This window comes from Gymnoscopelus microlampas, assembly GCF_963454915.1.
Source record: "Gymnoscopelus microlampas genome assembly, chromosome: 9".
Lineage (NCBI taxonomy): Eukaryota > Metazoa > Chordata > Actinopteri > Myctophiformes > Myctophidae > Gymnoscopelus > Gymnoscopelus microlampas.
Window position 1 is genome coordinate 34,227,240 of NC_139946.1, and position 24,094 is coordinate 34,251,333.

The 24,094-nt window shown below is 42.9% G+C and overlaps 1 protein-coding gene across 4 annotated transcripts in view; it reads left to right on the top strand.

The window, feature by feature from the left end:
• The window catches only part of dennd1b (DENN/MADD domain containing 1B), a 158,487-nt gene that overhangs the window by 104,862 nt on the left and 29,531 nt on the right, over nt 1-24,094 (top strand). For 3 of the 4 annotated variants that reach the window (XM_084067680.1, XM_084067681.1, XM_084067682.1), the window contains 3 exons: nt 13,069-13,194; nt 17,894-17,995; nt 23,416-23,506. In XM_084067680.1, coding sequence (XP_083923806.1) covers nt 13,069-13,194; nt 17,894-17,995; nt 23,416-23,506 — 319 coding nt within the window. The remainder of the gene's footprint in view (nt 1-13,068; nt 13,195-17,893; nt 17,996-23,415; nt 23,507-24,094) is intronic. The other variant, XM_084067683.1, reaches the window with a different exon arrangement.

Below are 24,094 nucleotides of genomic sequence, written 5' to 3' on the forward strand. Positions count from 1 at the left end.
TTCATGGTTATTCACACTCCAAAAAAGCCCCAACCACCACCAGCCGCTCCCTCTCTCTCAATAGAAAGCGCAGAACGTAATAAAAGTTAAAGGCCGCAGGCAATTTTCTCTCGTGCATGTTTCAAGTTAAGTCTTCGTAAGAGGGGAAAAATTGCACTCTGATATTGATTTAAGTGAGTCTTTAGAGATGCACCTAATTGTGGCGGTGGAGGCTGTGAGTACATGTGGACTGTATTACCGGGCCGGGGCTGACCAGTGGTCTTTGCTTTTAACCCATTGAGACCTGGAACTGTGTCATTTTTAGATTTGAGCTAAGAAAGCATTATTTTACACTTTGGGCTATTCAAAAATAGCAGATATACAAGCTCATAGCGCGGCACCGAGTGCCGCGCTACGAGCTTGTAGATCTGCTATTTTTGAAAAATCGTGAAAATGTGTGCAAATCTTCTGAATATATATTTTTTTAAAGCGAACATTTGTAACTCAAATCTTTGCTTCTGGGGGTCCCTGGAACAAAATATTTTGATGGGGGTCCGCGGCCAAATACATATAATTTTGGGGGTCCTTGACATGAAAAAGTTTGAGCACCGCTGATACAGAAACATACGTTTTTCAGAAAACTGTTGAGATTTAGGAGACATGTAGAATCGGCTTCAGGTCTCAATGGGTTAAGCAGGTTCAGAGTTCACAGTTGTGCTGAATTAGCCGTTGCTCTTTCAGACGGGACCCCTACGCTGACTCCACTGGTCCACGCCCCTTAATGGCCTTTTCCCCCAATTTCACACATAATATTTTAGATTTATTGACTATTAGAAATGCTACCATGCCAGTAGCGGTTCCGTTTGACAAAAAAAGGCAAATAAAGAGAGTGACTGTGTAAAGGGGGCTGACAGAGGATGCGGCAGGCTTTTGAGAATTATTTCTGGCGTCCTTTTTTTATTAGAAGCGTCTGAGTGCGACAAAGTCGATGGCCGTTTGCCGTTAATTGTGTTTTTGTACTGAATTTGTCTCCTTTGGCATACATGGCATGCACATACATCTTTATCGATGTATTTCATTATCAGGGTGTTTACATTCATGGCAGTTATTACACTTTCAACAAGAAGCTGCGTGTCTTATTGTATTTAAAGTATAAAGTGCGGGGGAAAAGACACATTTTCTATTTTGAATAGTATATTTCGTTTTTTAGAGTTTTGAAATGGGTGCAGATGGATAAACTGCAATGACTACAACAACGGTCTGGAACCGTTTCTTTTATTATTTGTCTTATCTGACATTTTTTAACAACAGATGATTAAACACTTACCTATTCCAGAATTTAAGCCATGTTTCTGAGATGATTTATCACTGCATTATTTTCAGCATTGTTTTTTTTCTTCTCTTTTTTTTTGTATTTTGCATAAATGCTGAAAGTTTCAAGATTTACTTATGCAATTACTAGTAATAGAACATTTCAAAGGGACTGTGCTGGGTATCATTCAAATCAGCATGTTGACAGGCATCCTGAAAAGAAATATTCAGTAAAAAGAAAAAAAAAAGAACAACAACATGGTTTTTCCGGGGAAGATCAAGGAGTGTTCATTTATTTTTCCCCCGAATATGCAGGTCCTCTCTTCTGCACTGAAGGTTGTGCTGATAAAGTTATAATTGGCTTTTGGTTCGCGTAGCTGTTTACCGCGCTCGTCATTAAAAATATCCAAGAATAGCAAATTAGCCGCGCATGTTCATTCTGAAGACAAACGCTGCGCAACGGAATCGGATATATGCAGCAACATGTTAGTATGTGTATATATACACATATACACATATTTTAATCCGATCTTACCGGTTGATCTCAAACCAGTGATGGGAGGATTTTCTTTTTTCATGTATTATTCTATTCTATTCAAGGTGAGGCACATCTTTATTTTCAGAGCTATCCTTTCAGATCACAGCCTAATTCCTTGCCCCCCCCCCCACCTCCCCCACAACCCCACCCTCTCTGCCTCTCGCTGCTATGCTGACACGGTGTACCCATGCACTCCTAGCCTCCTTTACATTTGATCATTTGTATTCCCAATCAAGGGGGGGGGGGGGGATTTACGGAGTGCACACTCCTACTTCCTATGCGTTTCAAGCCTACATGTGGAAGTTTACAAATGAACGAGGGGGCTGAGGTTGCGTCTGCGGCGGCGTTGCCTCTCCTGAGATCACCTGGCACACTTAATCAAACATCGCCGCGTTAATTTGGAGTCGGGCTTACGTCTCAGAAAAACAACATCTACATCATCATCTGCTGCCAGCAAGCAGCAGGCGAACACACACAGATTGCACGCCGCCACACACACACACACGCGCAAGCCCGTACACGCGCACGAACACACACACACGCACGCACGCACGCACGCACGCACGCACGCACGCACGCACGCACGCACGCACGCACGCACGCACGCACGCACGCACGCACGCACGCACGCACGCACGCACACACACACACACACACACACACACACACACACACACACACACACACACACACACACACACACACACACACACACACACACACACACATTGTTCAGTACTTGCCCATAGGCAGAGACAGACAGACAGACAGAACTACTACAGTACACTCCATTGTTGACGTGGAACGTTCATCGATCAGCTACATACACGCGCGAACACACACACACACACACACACACACACACACACACACACACACACACACACACACACACACACACACACACTCGCACACTTGCACACGTGCGCACACAGCCTGACTGACACTCAGACCTAGTTTATGAGAAAAGTTTCACTAGTACTCACCGTATTCTGCTTTGTCGGTCAGCATCCGCCAGCTGCCAGACGTGTCCCTCCCGATGGGGTCAACGGACTTTATGTATTTCAACCACTGTGCTCCTACTGTGAGGGAGCCACCTACAGCACTACTGTTACACCACCTCACACACTCACTGTACTCACTGGAAAGATGGCTCTGTGATAATACTCAACCAGCTTTGCTCCATCTCAGGTACTGTACACTGTAGAATCCTAAGTGCTCATTTAACTCTCCAGTTAAATTAGCACTCAGGGTTTTTTACTGTGCACAGTGCTTTAACCCACTGTAGTCAACTCAAGTTTATTGACATTTATTGGCAAGTTTATTTAACCCTTTAAGACCTGAGGCCATTCTTAAAAAAAATCTAAATCCTAACAGTTTTTGGGAAAAAAAATCAAAAAATATTTTTTTCAAGATTTTTCAAAAATAGCAGATCTACAAGCTCATAGCGCGGCACTCGGTGCCGCGCTATGAGCTTGCATATCTGCTATTTTTTAATAGCCAAAGAAATCTAAAGTGACACAGATGCGTTCCAGGTATTAATGGGTTAAAACAATCAACGTTGACCGAACTGAAAATAAGAAAATAAAAAGTGGTACAAAGTGGTGCAATGGCAATATAAAAAATACTAAAAATAAACAAATAAATAAGACGAGAATAGGCCTACACATAATAAACAAACAAATAGGACCTTCAGGTAGTCTCAAACGCAAGGGGAATATAAACGGGAATATGCTTAAAAGCAGATGTATTTCATGTATTTGTTATCGAGTTTATATTTTTAGCAACCGAAATACGGACGTTCCTTAGCTTTATTAGGAGCATTATTGTGGACGGCGTATTTTAAAAAAAAAGTTGATGTTTATTAATGCCATTGAAGCGTGCTGCACAGACGGCCGCTCTCCCCATGCGTTCACAAGCCCTCAAAGACTGCTGCTAGGAGGAGTTTAAATGCTACGGCTCTTTTTTGCGACACCGGCTTTGTGCTCAGGGTTCATTCTGGATTAGAAGTCCAAAAAAAAAGGGGAGAGCAGCAGCACCCACTGTGTTAGTTATTGAAGTGAGAGGTGACATTTAGCCGTACTTAATTATGTATGCAAAACTCACTGCTCGTCCCGCTCGGATGCAATAGGAGGTCAGCTTGACAAAGTAACCCCACACTGGGGAGTATCTCACCGCTATGAGATAACCCTATTAATACACACACACACACACACACACATGCACGGACGCACGCACACACACACACACACACAAGTACCTTCTCAGCCTCTTTTTCTCTCTCGCTCTCTCTCCCCCCTCCCTGTCTTTTAATTTCCACTGATGAATGTGTTGCAATGCATTTCTTTGCTGTCGGACGGAAACCCTGTATCTCCATATTTCATTTATGTTTTTGTCATAATTGAATGCCCTATCTTATACTTTGTCGTATGACGAAATATATCTACAAAGCTCACAACATGTTGCTGTTCTATTTAAAAAAGAAAATGATAATAATAATAATAATAGCAATAATAATGATAATTGAAAGTTTTGAACATTTTCACTTAACCCATTAAGACCTGAGGCGATCCTAAAAATGTTCGAAATCCTAACAGATTTTTGAAAAAAAAAATCAAAAAACATTTTTTTCACGATTTTTCAAAAATAGCAGATATACAAGCTCATAGCGCGGCACTCGGTGCCGCGCTATGAGCTTGTATATCTGCTATTTTTGAATAGCCAAAGAGATCTAAAGTGACACAAATGCGTTCCAGGTATTAATGGGTTAATGACATGCCCAAAACAGGAACACCAGGTTGGAAGCGATTAAGTCTGCCTGTCTGTAGGTTTTATAAATATTCAACCAACGAAAAGTATTAACAAGAGCTTGTGACTAAATAATAACTACATTGGATCCATTCCATGTCCTGTAAAGTAGTAAAGTTTTGGACATACAAGTTTTCCACCCGGCAGAGCCGTTTTCATAAGTTCCCTGTGTAAAGGAATGTGCATCTAAGGTTTGCGCGTCCTGGTATACCGTATACATAGTCTTTTAATACCTTAATTGAACGGTTTATTATAATCACACCATAGAGTTATCATTTATTATATCACGGGGTGAGATGTAGACGATTCGTTTCATTTAACTCCTCCCCAACTACTTAACCCATTAAGACCTGAGGCGATTCTTAAAAATGTTTTCTAAATCCTAAAAGTCTTTTGAAAAAAAAATATATATATTATTCAAAAATAGCAGATCTACAAGCTCATGGCGCGGCACTCGGCGCCGCGCTATGAGCTTGTATATCTGCTATTTTTGAATAGCCAAAGAAATATAAAATGACACAGACGCATCCCCGGTCTTAATGGCTTAATAATAACTTAGTAATATCCATGTGATTGTGCAGTTTAAACGGCGAAAACGGCGAGTTATCTAAAAATAACGAACAGGGTGCTGAAGGGTTAGCTCTTTCATTTTTTTCTCCTCCCGTCGACGATTAATTGGTCTATCATTTACGTAGCAAAGACACAGAATATGTATTTTAAATTGACTCCGAGCACACACACCACCACAGATGCTGAGGTGTGCGCATTACCTCTGCGAGAGCGTGTGTGTGTGCATGTGTGTGTGTGCGTGCATGATGGCATGCGTGTGTAGACGTAATCGTATGCACCTTTATTCTTCTTCGCGGTCTGCAGTATACACACATCATTTACAGTATATACTGTACACACATAATGTACGTGTGCGCATGCATCGGCTAGTGTGTGTGCTCATCTCTGCGTTTCTTGTCGAAGTCTGTGCGTGTGTGTCCGTGTGTGTGTGTGTGAGTGTGTCCGTGTGTGTGTGTGTGTGTGTGTGTGTGTGTGTGTGTGTGTGTGTGTGTGTGTGTGTGAGTGAGTGTGTCCGTGAGTGTGTCCGTGTGTGTGTGTGTACAATTCAGACTTCAGCACATCAAAAGAAAGTGGGAGATTTTCATAACTATTTCTTTTTCTTTGTAGTTCTTTAATTGCGTCCCAGTGGCTTTCACTCCCCGGACAGCATCTTAAACAAAACATTCTTTTTTTTGCAAGAAGCCCCCCCCCCCCCCTAAATTATTTTATTTATTTATTTTTTACCACATACAGTACATGAGTGTCAGGGTTGTTATTTTGGAGATTTATATCCAGTACTGTACGCTGGTTGCTAACGGCATTACTAAATATACTACATTCAAGGAGCTGGTTACTTGAAAATCGTTATGCTGTTCTCTGTCAGTCTCTACAGCACAGTAGAATCCTGAGTGTTGATTTAACCCATTGAGACCTGAAGCCGATTCTACATGTCTCCTAAATCTCAACAGTTTTCTGAAAAACGTATGTTTCTATATCAGTGGTGCTCAATCTTTTTCATTTCAAGGACCCCCAAAATTATATGTATTTGGCCACGGACCCCCATCAAAATATTTTGTTCCAGGGACCCCCAGAAGCAAAGATTTGAGTTAAAAATGTTTGCTTTAAAAATATATATATTCAAAGATTTGCACTCATTTTCACGATTTTTCAAAAATAGCAGATCTACAAGCTCGTAGCGCGGCACTCGGTGCCGCGCTACGAGCTTGTATATCTGCTATTTTTGAATAGCCCAAAGTGTAAAATAATGCTTTTTAGCTCAAATCTAAAAATGACACAGTTCCAGGTCTTAATGGGTTAACTCCGGGAGTGTATAAATATTTAGGGGTCCATTTGGAGAGTCCAGAGTTACAAATGAACACTGATTTGACTTTGTTCTTCGTTTCTTAGATATTATGTGGCATATTTGTTGGCAAAATTTGACTCGTTTTGTTTTTTGGAACTGATCGTGAGAGTTTCTTAACTATGACTTTAATGGATAAAAGACGCTTTTGATATGTCAACCTTTTATAATCGGCTATGACAAAAGATTTGTATTTGTCAGACTATCCAAGAATGTGTGTGTCTTAGTTTGCGTGAGCTTCAAGCATCTGTATACACGCTTGCTTGGACAGAATCGCAAACACACGCACACACACACACACACACACACATGCATACACAACCACGTGCACACACACGCGCCGGGTGTCACCTACAGTGGTATCATCCGTTACAGTCGGGCAGAGGGATCATCGTTGCACCTGCTAATTACCATCTCCAGCTGGAGAGTTAAATGGAGATCTGTTCTGTGTCTGACCTTTGACCCCGTGCTCTTTATGTGACGCACTTCAAACCCTGTTTGGGGGCTGAGCTGGGCCAGGCCTTAATGAGGCCCCGTGTCTGCCCTCCGCTGGCTGCCGCGTCCCGGACGCCCCGCTTTCATCCACCCGGCCATCCCTCCCTTGATGTAAATTGAAAAGATCACAGCTACGGGGAACAGACCTATACTGGAAAGTCCTCTCCGCATAGATTATGAATATCATAACTCAACAGTATTTTTTTTCTTCCCTTCCTCCCCTCCCCCCCAACCAACTCGCTACCCACACACTGCCCCCCCCCCCCCTCTTCCTCTTACAATGCTATAGTTCTAATTGGACCCAATGGGGGACTCTCTGGCTTTGATCTCATCACCGCCACTGTGACTTTACACTAAAAAATGTCACAGCCAAATAGGGTTATCACCTGTAGAGCCTGGCCTTCTCTCTGATGCCTGTACGTATCTCGTTAGCTTCACTCAAACTGTAATAGTTAACCCGTTCAATCCGGGCACGCATCTATGTCACTCTGGATTTTTTTGTTGTTTGGCTATATTCAAAAATAGCAGATCTACAAGCTCATGAACTTGTATATATCGGCTATTTCTTTTCTTTTTAAACCGTGAAATCGTTTTGCAAATCTTAATATGTATATTTTAACATGAACATTTGTAACTCAAATCTTTGCTTCTGTAGGTCCCTCGATCGAAAATGTTTTACAAAATATATATTCAGAGATTTGCGCACATTTTCACGATTTTTCAAAAATAGCAGATCTTCAAGCTCGACGCTATGAGCTTGTAGATCTGCTATTTTTGAATGGCCAAAGTATAGAATAATCTAAAAGGACATAGTAGCCTATGCGTTCCCGGATTGAATGGAACTGTGTCATTTTTAGATTTGAGCTAAGAAAGCATTATTTTACACTTTGGGCTATTCAAAAATAGCAGATCTACAAGCTCATAACGCGGCACCGAGTGCCGCGCTACGAGCTTGTAGATCTGCTATTTTTGAAAAATCGTGAAAAAGTGTGCACATCTTTGAATATATATATTTTTAAAGCGAACATTTTTAACTCAAATCTTTGCTTCTGGGGGGTCCCTGGAACAAAACATTTTGATGGGGGTCCGCGGCCAAATACATATAATTTTGGGGGTCCTTGACATGAAAAAGATTGAGCAACCACCGATATAGAAACAAACGTTTTTCAGAATACTGTTGAGATTTAGGAGACACGTAGAATCGGCTTCAGGTCTCAATGGGTTAATTAGTCTGACAGAGCCATTACTGCAGTGGCATACCTGATGACTCTGCCTCGGCGCCACATTCAAAATACAATTATTGAACACACGTCTAATTTTTTTTCTCCCCCCGCCGCCTCGAATCGGATGGCTGTTCCGTTTGCGTCGTCATCCACAATCACAGTCACGCTGATCGTTTAGCGCGCAACATTCTTGTTTTTTTGTCATGTACTACCGCCGCTATTTGGTGTTCCTTTTGATGAGCTAATTCATTACCACCGTGCACCTTTAAAGAAGAATCATTTTCTGCCATCTGATACTCTGGAGTAAACGTGAAACTTTGAACTTGTGTCGCTTTATTGGCCGCTTTCCCCCCGAACGTTAAGGAAACAAAGCGCCAGCGATGGTGTCTCCATCTCATTAAAAAAATGTTTGCCGCTGCATCTCTCTCTCTCCTCTCTCTCTCTCTCTCTCTCTCTCCCTCTCTCTGTGTCTCTTTCTTTCCCTTTCAAAGCCGGTGCAAAGAACTCTGCTGTGTGCAAAGTCAACTCTGCTATCCCCTATCCTCTGTCAGTCTTTGGGGTGTATGCCTCCCCCACTTAGACTGACATTGTTTTCACTTTGATTTTTGTGTGACCGAAAAAAAAAGAAAGAAAGAAAAAACAGACAGCTTAATGATTTGCGAGAATAAAGTAAAAAAAAATTGGGTGAAAATGCACATAAACATGAAATATTAATTTCAGAGAGGCTTTACATAAACATAAAAGCGTTTAGCACAATGAGTGGAATATGGAGATGACACTTGTTAATTTAACCGTGATAAACTTTCTGTTTGATGCCTATGAGCATTTGCAATGGCAGCACGGGGACGTAGTGTGAAAGAGAGAAAACCCAGGGGAGACGAATCAGTGCTGTTCGTTTTGTCTCTGTCCCAGTTTGAGTGCCATCCTCTTCTCTTCTCTTCTCTTCTCTTCTCTTCTCTTCTCTTCTCTTCTCTTCTCTTCTCTTCTCTTCTCTTCTCTTCTCTTCCTGTCCTCTGAATGAATGAGCTGTGCTAACACGTTGTGTCTCCTCCCTGAAGTTCTCCAGTGAGGCTAATAGCAGACACAACACTAGAAGCTCCATCTAATGCAGCCACTCCATGTGCACAGTAAAATTCGGAGTGTTAGATTAACACTAAGAGCGTACAAATGTAACCATGGATGGGTAGGACAGGATAGGATAGACTTTATTGACCGGAAAGGAAATCTGCTGTTAAAAATACAATGACAACATACAGTAGTGCATACATACAGCATACAAACAGTACATACAATTAACACGCAGTACAACATATGCCAACAAATGGCAAACTCACTGCCTATTGAACTACATAATGTAGTCGACAGAATAGTATGCCGTAAGATCAATTTAAAATCATCATAAAAAATTGTAGAGTAAGTGTAGAGTAAGAGTGTCTGAAACAACGGTATTATATAGCTTACCTCCTCTCGTGAAGAACTCTCAAAACAACTGTTCCCAGGGGGCAGTGAAAACCTTTCACTTTCAAATCGCAAGTGCAGTTTCAGTTTCAAATTGCAAGTGCAACCATTGATTGACAGGTGTAATTGACACGTAGCATTAACAATCACACTTTGCAGATTACACAGAGCATCGTGTAATGACAGAAATCGGTTGAGAATTATGTGTGGCTGGGAGGGTCAATGCAAACACATTGTAATGTATTATGCTCTAACATTATATAGTCATGTTTGTCCTAGTGATGACAACATGCCACGCTACTTCTCAATGTGTTCACTGTCCAACGATTGGTCTCCATACAGCCTGTCATGTAATGATGTCATTATGACAGTCCTTAATTATATCCCTCCGCCCATTGCCCACTGCCCAGTGCCTTTTTGTACTCACACACAAACCCAGACAGACAGACAGACAGACAGACAGACAGACAGACAGACAGACAGACAGACAGACTGAGGTAGGGCATACCTCCTGGCAGAGATTTGTGCCAGGAGTGGCAGTCTCCACCACCGGTCCGTGAAGACTGGGGATTGATTCCTCCGCGGTTCAGGAGGAATTGCTCCAGCCCAACACAACTGCCAGTGTTTGCAGGTGGGAAAGCCGTCGGGGGGGATCGCGTCCTTGTCGCTGCACTGGCAAGTCCTACTGGTTGGTTGGGGGGCACCTGTTCAGATGGTGTGTTTCTCTGCAAGCGCTAAGCCTGATTTATACTTAGTCGTACGATGCTGTCCCATCCCGGAAAATAGCTGATCAACAAGCACACAAGAGCTTGTAGATCAGTTATTTCCAGGCGTGGGACACCGGCATACAACAAAGTGTAAATCACGTGTTATGCTCCGTCTGTGTGAAACCCCTCACTGACACTGTCGTGTGAAAAGAACGGGCTGTGTGTGGGAGAAGGCATGTGGTTGTCTACACCCTATAGTGGGGTTTAGCAGCGACAGGAGCCATGTCGTACACTGTTCAAGGGGATTTGGCAAAAAGACTACATTGGGGAGAAGATGTATTGGGGGATGAAAAGTATGACAAATGTCTTAAGTCTTGGAAGTTTTCCAAGAATGAATAGGCACATGAATCACATTATAATATATGCTATTCCCCTGACATGTTTTGCCATAGAATATGACACATTGCGACAGCTCATTAGCCATTGTTGTCATTGATGATAATCAACTACCAAGTGGATTACTATCACCTGTTGTTTAGGAAGAAGATGTCTGCGATCAAACACTATTAACCTATTAAGACCGGGAACGCATCTGTATCATTTTAGATTTGATCTATGACCATTATTTTATACTTTGGCTATTCAAAAATAGCAGATATACAAGCTCATTGTGTGGCACCGAGTGCCGCGCTATGAGCTTGTAGATCTGCTACTTTTGAAAAATCTGCAAATATTTGAATATATCTATTTTCAAAGGGATTTTTTTAATGCAAATCTTTGGGGGTAATTGTATCCTTGACATGAAAAAGTTTGAGTACCACTGATATAGAAACTGATATAGGTTTTCAGAAAACAGTTTTAGAAGACATTTGTAGATGCGTTACTACAGTAGATTGAATGGGTTAATACTAGGAACATGGGAAGGGCCCAGTACATTTTGCTCATACAGTACCTGTACCTGGAATGTGTCCTCTGCATTTAACCACTTAAACCCCATGTGGTTGAGCGAAGTCCCTCTGGGCTCTATCCTAGTGTATTTTCTGTTTTCTGTTATTGTGGGGAAAGCTTTCGCTGAAAATAGCAGATCGACAAGCTCACAACACGACGCAAAGCACAGCAATGGGCAAGTCAAAATCTCAACCTCATACCAAAAATAGCTGATTTACAAGCTCACTCAACGCTAATATGGCTAATTTCGTAGACATCGGTTTGGAATTAAGCAAGTTACAGTAGATTTGTTCCGGAAAGCATCTTTCAATATACATTTTGACCTGTATCCAAGAATGCATATAGGTTATGATTGACACAGGTTCTGTCCAATAACCAATGAGAATTATTGTCCCTACTTTTCCATTATGTGAAATGTGTTTTCTGTTAATTTTTTTGTGAATGTTATGTTATCACTCTTTCCAATTTGTTATGTGAAATGTTTTTGTTAATTTTATTTCATGAAACATTATGTTGTTGTTGTTTTCACTTCACCCAGCCAGTATTATTTTCCTAAAAACCCTAGCATTGAAAGCCGGCTGTTTGGTCTCTTGTGTTCAGTTACATGAGATGTGACATTAAAAAATGACTTCATACAATGACGGGCTAGAACTTATTTGGCTTTTTTTGTTTCCTATTAGTCGAAAAGATGCATTCCAGTTATCTGGACCTACTGTGCAACCCAAACCGATCAAACTTTACTTTTGTGACAAGAGAGCACAACCTACACACTCAGAAATACAGGGAACCTCGGCCTCTCTCTCTCTCTCTCTCTCTCTCTCTCCTTCTCCCTCTGTCTGTCTGTGTCTCTCACCCTCTCTCCCTCCCTCGTCCTCGACAGAGTCAGGCTACAGCAGAGCAGAGCAGGTGAGAAGAGGAGAGAGGCTCTTGACAACTTCTTCCCCAGACTCCCCAGGGTCTGCTGGCCCGGGTGAATCTTTTGTCATCCTAAAACAAGCTGAAGCCTGCTGCTCCTCCAACTCCTCGCCTGAACTCCTGGAGGGGGTGTAGTGGGGGAGCCAGCAGAAGAGTGGGGGGGGGGAAATAATTAAAGACATTTTATGTCAAGAGTTCCTCCTAGAGAGGGAGTCCAGGAGAAGAGCCAGGGAGGGCATGAGAGGAGAGAGAGCAATAGATGGAGGTAGCAGCAGAAGAATACGCAAAGGAGGTGATGGAGAGCATAGCGGGGGTGGTGACGTGGAGAGAGAGAGGGAGAGAGAGAGCGAGATATTCTATTTCCTCTCTCCAATATCCACCTCCTCCACCCCCCCCCACCACCCCCTCCCCCTCTCTTCCCATCTTTTCCTCAATTAGCGAAGCAGCAGGTGCTCTCAGCAGCAGAACAGATAGGCTCAGAGGGAAAGGCTGGGAACGTCACCCTTTCTTTTCTCTCTTTCGCTCTCTCTCTCTCCCTCTTTTCTGATTTTCTTTCTTTTTCTCTTTTGGAATTGACCTGCAAATGTGATACTTCACACCCAGAATGAGCTTGAGGTTTCCTCTACCAATTTCAGAGGTGATAATTTAACTTTTACCCCCCTCTATGTCTCCCCTCCCCCCGCTCTGTCTCTCCCCCTCTCTTCTCTCCTTGTGCCTGCCTCCCCGCTCCCCTCTCCTCTCTCTCTCCTCTCTCTCTCTCTCTCTCGCCCTCCTCAGGTGTCCTCCCTGAAGAGTAAGCTGAAGAAGCAGTCGACAGCGACAGGAAGCGGCGTTGCCAGGGCCTTCCTGAGAGCGCAGGCCGCTCTCTTTGGCTCGTACCGCGACGCGCTCCGTTACAAGCCGGTAAAAACTCCCCCTGCTCCTCTCCGCTCATCTCACGTTGTCATATATGTATTGTTTAATTTTAGCCTATAGTATCGGGACCCTGATTTGCTTCACTGTGACGGGGATTCAGCACTGTCCATTGACCTAATACTGGTAATGTTTTGGGAGCTCATGTTGTATTTTCGGTTCGGGTAATAATGGGAGTCTGGCAGCAACTGGGTTTTACAGTCCATATCTGGTTGGCCGAAAGAAATAGTTAGATTCTTTTTTGCCTAATTTACACTCTGTCATACAATGGTGTCCTGCACCAAAAATAGCACTTCTGTAAGCTCACAACGCGTTCTTCTGACATGTTGTGAGCTTGGAGATCTGCTATTTTTGGTGCGGGACTCCGCCGTATATACGACTTAAGTATAGATCGGGATTTACTCAGTTTCAAATTGTAAAACCTCAAATTGAAAGACTGTATTTACAAATACGTATTATTGTCTCCGCCAGGAGACTATGTTTTCACTTTCCGTCCCCCCCCTCGGCCAAGCTAACATTGGTCAAGCCTCACGTGACACGTGACAATACGTTGAAAGAGTGTGCTCTGATTGGCTAGTGAGACGCATGACGTATAGCGGCCTATAAATAGATGTGTCACTTTGAAAGAGTCTTGGTCTCTTTCAAAGTGAGGTAAGACAGGAATAATCACGAAATGGCTGAGAAATGGCGGAGTAACACTTAAGACAGGATTAATCAGGAACAGTACTGGCGGAGACCTGTGCTCCGAGGAGCACATTTTCTAGTTTAAAAATGTTTTACCATTGCCAGTTTAGTTCATTATTTGTAACATCAAGTGAGATTAGAAATAACATAGTTCACAAAAGCGGTTTAAAATGGCTAGCCCTCGGAGGCTGTCTTGCTGTGGTCATGTGTGGTCTAATTTCACCTGAAAGTGGTCAGATCCGGGTGCTTTTGAACGTTAAAGGAGTTTGGTGATAAGTTTTCCCGTTTGCTTCTAGCATTCTCCAGCCAACGCAAACGGAAAAGGTGAGCCTGTCTGACACAGTGAAATGTCAGCGGAGCTGTGACACTGTCTTTGAGGATCTTTTTTAGCCACCTTTTGGTGTTTGACTTTCCCTTTTCTAAAGCCACCACTTTCTACTTTCTATCGAGTTGAAGTCAGAGCAGGCTACAGCATGCCCTGTTTTGTCAAATGGTGAGGCCTTTGTTCCTCTGGCTTTGAGATTAATTGGACTGTGTGGACACCCTGAGCGGAGAGTGGAGACGCTACATTATTGATGCCGTCTTGTCCGCTCACTGTAAAATCAAGTGTACAATTTAACGCTGAGAGTGTACAAACGGAACGAAATGGACCATTTTGTTATAACAGACGTTATAGCATACAGACTCCCCATAGACACAAACACTTGAGGATGCTCACACACACACACACACACACTTTTTCCCGTGTGGGCTTACACACGCTCACACACACAAGTGAAGTGAGTGAGTGCGTGTGCATGAGTGCACAAAGCACATGTGTGATGTTTTCTCTCAGTTAAATACCATAACATCTTTTATTCAGCATCTATATAAAAGTCTTGGCGTGAAACACGTGTTTACCCAGGCAGACACACATGTGTTGATGAGAATCCCGAGGATGCGCCCCACGTCCCGATACGGCATAAAAAAAGCCTCCCTCCTAGGCCCCGCGTTGCGCTGCGCTCGGCGAGCCCATATGCTTCGACAGAAGGGGGGGTGGGGTCGTGTGGACGGAGCCTTGCTGAGCCATAAATGGTAAGAAAAACGTGGGGAAATGATAATGAGCCTGAAAAGCAAACAGCTGATTAGAACAGCATTATATAGGTCATCAATTTCAGCCCTCGTCAATCCTCCACCCGCTGCGTCGTCTTCTTCTCACCGGCTCAGTGCAGCGCCGCCCGCCTCGTCTCGCGAAACGACCTGAAATAGCTCGAGGTTTCTATTCGCAGCCACCGCTGTAAAGTGCATCTGTGAAAGTGAATAGTGATTCATTCATTAGTGTCATTGGGTGAGGGAGAGGGGGGGGGGGGGGGTGAGTACACGAAGTCAAGGGAAGTGGGCACGGGAAGTCGCTAGTTTGAATGCCTTGTAAGAGTTGGGGAAAGTCTGGATCAGGGTAGTGTTGCATTCACGGTGCTCCTTAAGCCCGATTGCGATTACCATTTTTGTTGCATTCCGGTGTCCCATGCCGAAAATAGCAGATCTACGAGCTCACAAAGCGTTGCATCACCAGCTTGAAGATGAACTATTTTCAGATTTATACTTTGTCGCATTGTGCGTATAAAAGGCCATTCACACACTATAACAATAAAATACGTTTAAATTAAGTCAAGTGGATGGTAGAGTCCTCACCACAACTATAACAAATACAATGGTGAACAATATACTTATAGCTATTGCTATAGTGCTCAGTGTGAACGACCCTTAAATCAGACTATAGCGAGGCATTGAACCATCAGCTGGGTCAGTGGTCAGCAGTCTGTGGTTGCACTGGGGCAGCTCCCACACCAGTCTGTCAACGTTTGTAACCTTCCTCCAGCCATTAGTGTAAAGAGGGAAAAATCACACCCAGTGTGAAGTGAGCGGTGTGGTCATCACAGTAATGGAAGCTCACTTAAAAAAAAAAGTTTTTTTCTTAAGTGCATAGTCCTATTTATCCTACTATCCTACTATAATTCTAGTAACCTCTGTAGTGGTGGTGAAGACACCCGGTTCTCCTCACTGGCTGGACCAATTGCTCTGATTTTGCACACAGCCATTGACCATTACCATCTGAACACAACTGTGAAGCCCGTTTTTCAATTTCATCAAATCTCAGCTTCTTATTAGCGTTTTTCTGTCAAACACTGTCGCCATGGTTACGGGGCTGCCCAGCTATGGGACGAACTGCCTCCCGGGTTGCCAGATCATGTGCGCATATCCCCCCACGGGTGCGCTGCGCCGACCGGGTATGGTCTAGTAGGTATTAATTTCATCATGTGTCTCGCTAGCCAATCACAGTGCTGAATAGAGTCAGCCAATAGAGTCAGCCAATCACAGTACAGCTAGGGGTGTACTAATGTAGAGGAGTGTGCTATTATGAGCCAATCACAGTACAGCGAAGGGTGTACTAATGACGTGTCCCAACCCCACTTATAGGAGCGGCTACACTGCTCAAAAAATATCAGTTACTCATTTTAGGAAAGATATTAAAATCATCAAGACACATTGTAAAAGGACACTACAATTAAAAATAGTTATTAAGGAGTTCAGAATAGAAAATAAGAGAATGAAATATGCAAACACACTTAAATCTTAAAGTTGACCGGGAGTTCATTCTGCTGTAATTCCTCAGCAGTCTTCGTCAGCACGTCACTCAGTCATTTTATCTTGAGTCTAGTGTGAGGCTAAAGTAGATGGAGACTGCGAAGATGATACAACTAGGGCTTAAGTCACTTCCACTTTTACGATAGGCCCGCTCCTTTAACCCATTGAGACCTGAAGCCGATTCTACGTGTCTCCTAAATCTCAACAGTATTCTGAAAAACGTATGTTTCTATATCAGTGGTGCTCAATCTTTTTCATGTCAAGGACCCCCAAAATTATATGTATTTGGCCGCGGACCCCCATTAAAATATTTTGTTCCAGGGACCCCCCAGAAGCAACGATTTGAGTTAAAAATGTTCGCTTTAAAAAAATATATATTCAAAGATTTGCACACATTTTCACAATTTTTCAAAAATAGCAGATCTACAAGCTCGTAGCGCGGCACTCGGTGCCGCGCTATGAGCTTGTATATCTGCTATTTTTGAATAGCCCAAAGTGTAAAATAATGCTTTTTTAGCTCAAATCTAAAAATGACACCGTTCCAGGTCTTAATGGGTTAAAACTGCCAGTGATCTAAGTGGAGCAGAATTCCTGTGATGTAATGTAATGTGGGCCAGTGGTATTATCCAGCCCAGCCCTTGAAAACGGGGTCTCTAGTCTCTAACGCTCTAAAGTTGTTTTTATGTGTCCCACTGTGCCTATAGCCTGGAATAGACAAAGCACATTGTTCCTACACAGAGAGAAGAATCTAGAACATTCGCTGAAATGTGTGTGAGAATTATGTTAATTATGAGAAAACACGCATGGGTAATGACCGCGGGGCTGTGTGTGCTATTGGCCTGCGGTAGCTCTGTGTTGTCATCCTTCTTGACTATAGCTCACAGGCCAACAGACATGATGTAAGAAATAGTAATAATATGATAATGTGTTGATGCCGAGCCAGTGTGTGTATGCTAGGATATCGCTGTGTGTGCTTGAGGGGTCCGTTTTAAAGGGACACGTTTTGTATGTTCCCTTCCTCTTCCTTCCTTCCCTACCTCCTTCCCTCACTCCTTCCTGCTTTTGTTTAAACTTCATGTTTTTTTTTATTATGACCACTATTCAACTCATTAATGAAGAAATGGGTTGAAATTATTCATTTTCACACAAGATAATGTACAGTGGTTAATTATTATTGCGTGCATGTCTGACGTGACATCAGTCATAAGCACATTTTAGTAACACTTTGGGCTACAATGGCAAGTGAATATGTGCAAAAGAGCCTGGTACTACAAACATTTAAGTATAAATTATGTACATTGTATTTGTTAAATATATATCAATGTAGTTTTATTGAAGTCAGTGGAAAATATCTGACTTCTTTCTTCTTGCTGTTGGCCAGGGGGAACCAATCACGTTCTGCGAGGAGAGTTTTGTGAACCATCGATCAAGCACCATGAGGAACTTCCTGTCCATGGCTGTCAACCTGCAGCTCTTCAAACAGGTACGCGTGAGTGTGTGTGCGTGCGTGCGTACGCCTGTGTGCGTGCATGTGTGCGTGCGTGCGCATACAGTGAGTACAGTGCGTACAGTAGTGCGTACAGTAGCTACTGTACATGTGTGAACAAATTAGCGTACTTTTTTCTGTACTTTTCTGTGTGGTTGTTGTTTGTGTTAGAGTTGTCATCCCATTCCCATAATATCAGTCAAACCAAAGTCTTCACATCAGTAACTAGACCTACTGTGCCACTGTTGGCGAAACTCACACTCCAGATAACTTACCAAAAAAAAAGAAAGAAAGAAAAAATCTGCACTAATAAAAATACCTCCGTGACGTGACTGTGATTTAGCCCTGAGAATACATGGCTGCAGACCTCAATAAGCCTTTTGTTTTGCTGGACACTCTGCCCCCAGTCCATAATTTTTCCCAGGCAGAGCTGATAGCGGGTGCCAGTTCAAAGCATCCTCCCTGGACAGCTCCTTGCCTGAGCGGTAGCGTTGGGAAATGAGCCTATAGTTGCGGTTGGCGGTGTCGTGCACCGGGAAAACAGCCGACGTACAAGCTCACGGCGCGTCGCGGCGCGACGCGCCGTGAGCTTGTACATCGGCTGACACGATGCAGCAGCCGAGTATAAATCAGGAAATATAGAGCTGCTTATCTTCTCCCTCTCCTGCCCAGTGCAGGAGGACGGGTTGGTGGTGGTGGTTATCTGCTCCACTCCTCCTCTCCCCACTACAGTGAGAGAGGCCAGCAGTCTGCCTGAGCCGTGCTCCGGCCATGACCCACATCCACTCACACAAACACACACACACACACACACACACGGAGATGGAAGCGCTGGTGTGTGTGTGTGTGTGTGCTCCAATACTTGCACTCGTGCACTTGGGGCAGGCATGCACACACTTACTGTACAAGGTTGGATTTTTTTGTTGTTTCTGATTCTGGTTATTGTTGCCTCCGGTTATTACGGAGGGATACTGCACAGGACGCGTATTTACTTCTGACAATTATATCGTATTTATTTATTTACAATTCAACTATTTGTTTGTATGTATGCCTCTGTGAAATTATACTGAAATTATTGACCGATAAAAAATAAACCGCTTTCTCGTTAATTAGTTTATGACACCCATGTCTCATCATGGCTTTTTTTTTTTTTTAAACAATATATTTATTTGGCATTTTCAGGTATATAACACAACAATATGGCAATTGTAGTAAATATCTATAATAAAACAACAAACAAAAATAAAGCAAAAAGACAACACATAGCAATCATACATATACATAGCATCTGGCATCCAAAAACAAAAATTAAACAAAACGTTACAAAGACATAAAAACAAAACAAAAAACAATCATCATGGCTTTTTGGTAAAAAACAGTTTCTAGGGGGAAATTACAAACACCACCACAGTGTAAAGTAAGTTCTATTCACGCCATTAGCATAATATCCATAATGTATATTGTCTACTGCAAAAAAAGAAGAAGAAGAAGAGATTTCAACCGATGACAACAGACCCTCCACAAAACCTTTCCATCTGCTGGGTACAGTACATCATGAGACACACATGATGATGCAACTTGAACCTCAGCTCCAGGACAATATGGCATCAGCAGGGCGCCATGTAGCCCCAGTGTCTTGTTGTCTCGTAGCAATAGAGCTACAGTAGCTGCTCATTCCCTGTTACTTAGCTCTGTATACCTGAGTCAATCTGCAGAGCTGCATCGTGCCTCTCAAAAACACACATCCGTGGTCGAATTTTGAAACCAAATTGAAAGTGGCGTTTGTTTATTGCACCATTCAGGAGGCTGGACACTGAACCAACCTTGCACACATACACGCATTTCATCTCTGTCTTTTTTTCCCCCCCATCTCACCTCCTCTAACACACGTCTTGGGTTCCCGGAACCAGCCTCTTCTCTGTTCAGCCCAGCAGCCCATCTCTGTTTGAAACGGAGTAACTGGGAGGAGGCTGCCAAAAGAATGCAGAGGAAAACCTGTCAACATTAACCTGCTTCCTATCAACCATCCTTGGCTCCTACGCACATTCATGCGCACACACACACACACACACACACACACACACACACACACACACACACACATGTACGCGCGCACATGTGTGAATTGCATTAGTCGAGGCTGATACAGTGAGCCCTCGTCCTCTTATTGACAAAAGCGAGTGAAACACAGGCTTCATTAGGTCTGCGGGGGGGACTCTCGCTCTGCCAATTTACTGCCACGGAACCTTTGTTCACATAATACCTCCCCATCAATCAATAATCATCCCTCATTCTCTATGAATCGCTATGTTTCCCAAGCTGTGAATCGAAGAGTGTGCGGGGGCAGGGTGGGGTTTCTCATTTTATTCCTTGCAAAACCAAATGACAGACGAATCTCCCTAGAAACAGAAGGTGTTGTATATAATGGCTGTATGAGACAACCTGCCTGCTATACACCCGCCAAGGCTGACTGTTTTGTTATGTTGGCAAATTGTGGAAGCTGTGCGGTGGGTCAACCGCGGTAGTTAACCCTCCAATTTTGGATCGCTTCCCCCGAGCGCTATAGTGTAACATAAGCGACTGCCGTTCGCAGTTTACCGCACATCACAGTGCAGTCATTTTATTGTACATATTGAACAACACAGTAGTCACATCGTATGTCATTGGGACAATGAATGGATTGAAGGAACCTAGAGAACACATACTGTAAATCAGAACCGTGTAACATTAATCAACCAAGACAAACTTCCGTGAGGGACTAGCACTCACTTCCAGTTCACCAGTAACGCTTTACAAATAAAAACATGTGCAGTTGGTATTTTCAGTGATCAATCAACTTGCTAGCTTTGCCACCTGTCTTTATTTGTCTTTTTAGATTAAGGTTACTAACTACCTACTTTTTCCACTGTTTTGACAGCAAAGGCAACCAGATAAGATAGTACCGATTATTATTATAGTATGTTGGTCAGCATAGCTACAGTACAGTAAATATGACATTACACTGCAATTCTAAATGAAATCTGTTTGGCTATGTATGCGTACACAATTCTGTGTTTATATCTGGCAAATCAATCGCCAGAGATCAGAGGTCTAATCTTAGTCCATGGACTCCACTTCATGGGGAAAGATTAGATGGGGTGGTTCGAAATACATCTAGAGATGTATTTCAAACCACCATTGTCTTTGTTAGTCCAAGATATTTTTTTATGGAGCATAAGTCGAAATCAAAAACGGCATAAACAAAAGAAAAGGATTGAAAGAGTCATCACATTCTCGGTTTTACAAGGTTCTAAAAAGCGTCTTTTAATCAGTCCTTCTGAAACAGTTTTTTTCTGTTTTCTGTCAGTAGCTGCTACATTTCTGTGCTCAAAACAAAGGGAAATGACTAATGTGTGAATGCGTGCGAGCGGGCACGTGTGTGTGTGTGTGGGGGGGGGGCATGTGTGACACTGTGTGTGTGTGTGTGTGTGTGTGTGTGTGTGTGTGTGTGTGTGTGTAATGTACAGTATGTATGTATGTATGTGCATGTCATTCCTGCTTTTGTGTCTTGGTGATTACACATAGTGTGCCATTGTTGAGTAACATCTAATTAAAGAGCACCATGAGGCAGGTAGTCTGGCCCGAGAGCTGGAAGGGAGAAGGGGGAAGGGGGAAGGGGGCTGAGTGGAGGCTGTGGCTGCTAGGTGATGATTTGGTTTGATTATCTGCACTAATTGGACCACTGAAGTAGCAGAGCAATGGCTGGAACCTGCAGTCTCACCTCTCATTAGAAGCATCTAATGAAGAATCCCCCCCCCCCCCCACCAATCTGACCAAATGGAGGAGAGGGTTGTGGTGTTTGGAACCACTTAGCAGGATTTCCTCAGAGCTCCACACCCAAACACTGCTTATTGATGCACTTTGTACATATTGCTACAGTAAGGAAAAATGATTAAAATATGCTTATGTTAAAGTATTCAAAACTATACTGTTTTATCACATTGGTACAGCAGCTGTCCTACACACATAAGTAGTTTAATGTTAATCCATTTGATTTGTTCTGGGACAGATTGGTTCATTTTGAACATTTAAACATGCATTCAAATCCAGGCTGAAGGCTGAAATGTGTGTGCCCTACTAACAATGAGACCTGCTGGACATCAATGAATTAATAAGACATAATTCATGAATTAATGAGACATTATTCTCCACATTCACATGGTCGTCAGGGCACTGAAGCGTTACGCCTGATTTATACTGTACTTAGTTGCACGTTGGTCTCACACGAAAATTATATATATATTTTCAGTGCAAAACACAATACGCAACCAAGTATAAATCAGACTTTACCGAGCTGCCTGAGAACCACAACTCATACTGTGTGTGCTGAGATTAAAAAAGGAACAAGTCCTTTTCATGTGTTTCTGACTCTTATTATATTACTATTATTAGGCTATTATTTTGTTTTTTGCTTTGCTCTTCCTGTCCTATGTAGTATACTTGGTCATGGTTGTTAAATTACAACTGCATGTTTTTCGTACGCTGCTTTTTTTCTTGTTATTTTGTGTTATATTTCCTTTATAAGAGAAGCTGTATGTGCGTGCGTGCGTGTGTGTGTGTGTGTGTGTGTGTGTGTGTGTGTGTGTGTGTGTGTGTGTGTGTGTGTGTGTGTTTGCGCATTCACACATTTCTTGCATGTGTGCTTGCAAAATGTAGCGTTTGTTTTTACTGTACGTGCGTCAGTAGTGTGCGTGTGTTCGTGTATGCGTGTATGTATGTGTGTGTGCGTGCGCGTGCGTGTGTGTGCATGTGCACCAGTGAGCCGCAGTAGCTGTCTGGGTTATTAGGGCCATATTTATGAGTTTGCGTTTTATGCTCTTCATGTGACAAAGGGAGGAAATGAAACTTCCACAAGTCTCAGACAGCATGCAGCGTGTAGTCTGCTGCCCTAATCCCTCACCTGCTCCACATTACCAAATCCCTATTACCTGCAACCTGCCTAATCTGCCAGGATTAATGCCACACAGTAAAATCCTCAACATTCATTTAACCACCTGAACCCCAGCATCCATATTCTGGGGGGTGGGGACATTAGCCAAAAATAGCTGATCTACAAGTTCACAACGCGTCACGTTGTGACGCGTTGTGAACTTGTAGATCGGCTATTTTTGGCAAAGAGATATGTGAACAAATACAGTTTCAACTCGGGTCCGTTTTACTAAGAATAGAGGATTTACTGTAAGTGGTTAACCACTGAGAATGTACAAATCTAACCAAATGGATTAACATTTTGATTTTGGTGTGTACCGTTTTGTTTTTGTATAATATTATGTGTGAGTGTGCACGTCTAAGAGTAACCATGTGTTTTGTTTTGCGTGCATGTGTGTGCCCACGTCTCCTGACTCTAATAAGCGTGTTGGTGTGATTTATGGTTGCAGTTCATCGACGGACGTCTGGCCAAATTGAACGCAGGCCGAGGCTTCACCGACATGTTTGAGGAGGAGATCACAGACGGGGGCTTCTGTGGAAGTGAGTGATCCAAGGCCAACCCCAATCAATCAAGGCCATTGTGTTTGTTTTGCATAATAATGTTGCAAATGTACTCCAGGTTAATCCAGGGTGCTTATCTAGGAAATGAAAGCGGTGAGTAAAAGGCGAGACGTGATACTTAAAAGCAATAAAAACAGAAGTCATGGCAAGGAGAGAACGCATACATTAATAACTACCATCTACTAAAATGAGTGCACTTGATGGAAAGCAGTGCTGATAATGTGCATGGTCCACAGAACGTGCTTGAAAACACTGAGTTTATAAGAGATAAGAGAAAATGACGTGTCACGGCTTTGTTTCTCATGCGTCTGGAATCTCTGGATAGGAGGGCCACCTCTGGGTAAATCCCTTTCAATTAAATAAACGAGGGTTGTCAAATAATTCATATGATATTGTCATAGAAATGAGTGTGGTCAGTGCATCACAGTACAAAGGTTTGCATGGTGCAACATACACACTCAGAATTATTCTGCAACACTGTGATGGATTTCTGCCTTAATATAAGAGGATGGTGTTGCTGTCCCTCCACCCTATGCACTCTTATTTCTGTGATTTCACACCCTCATG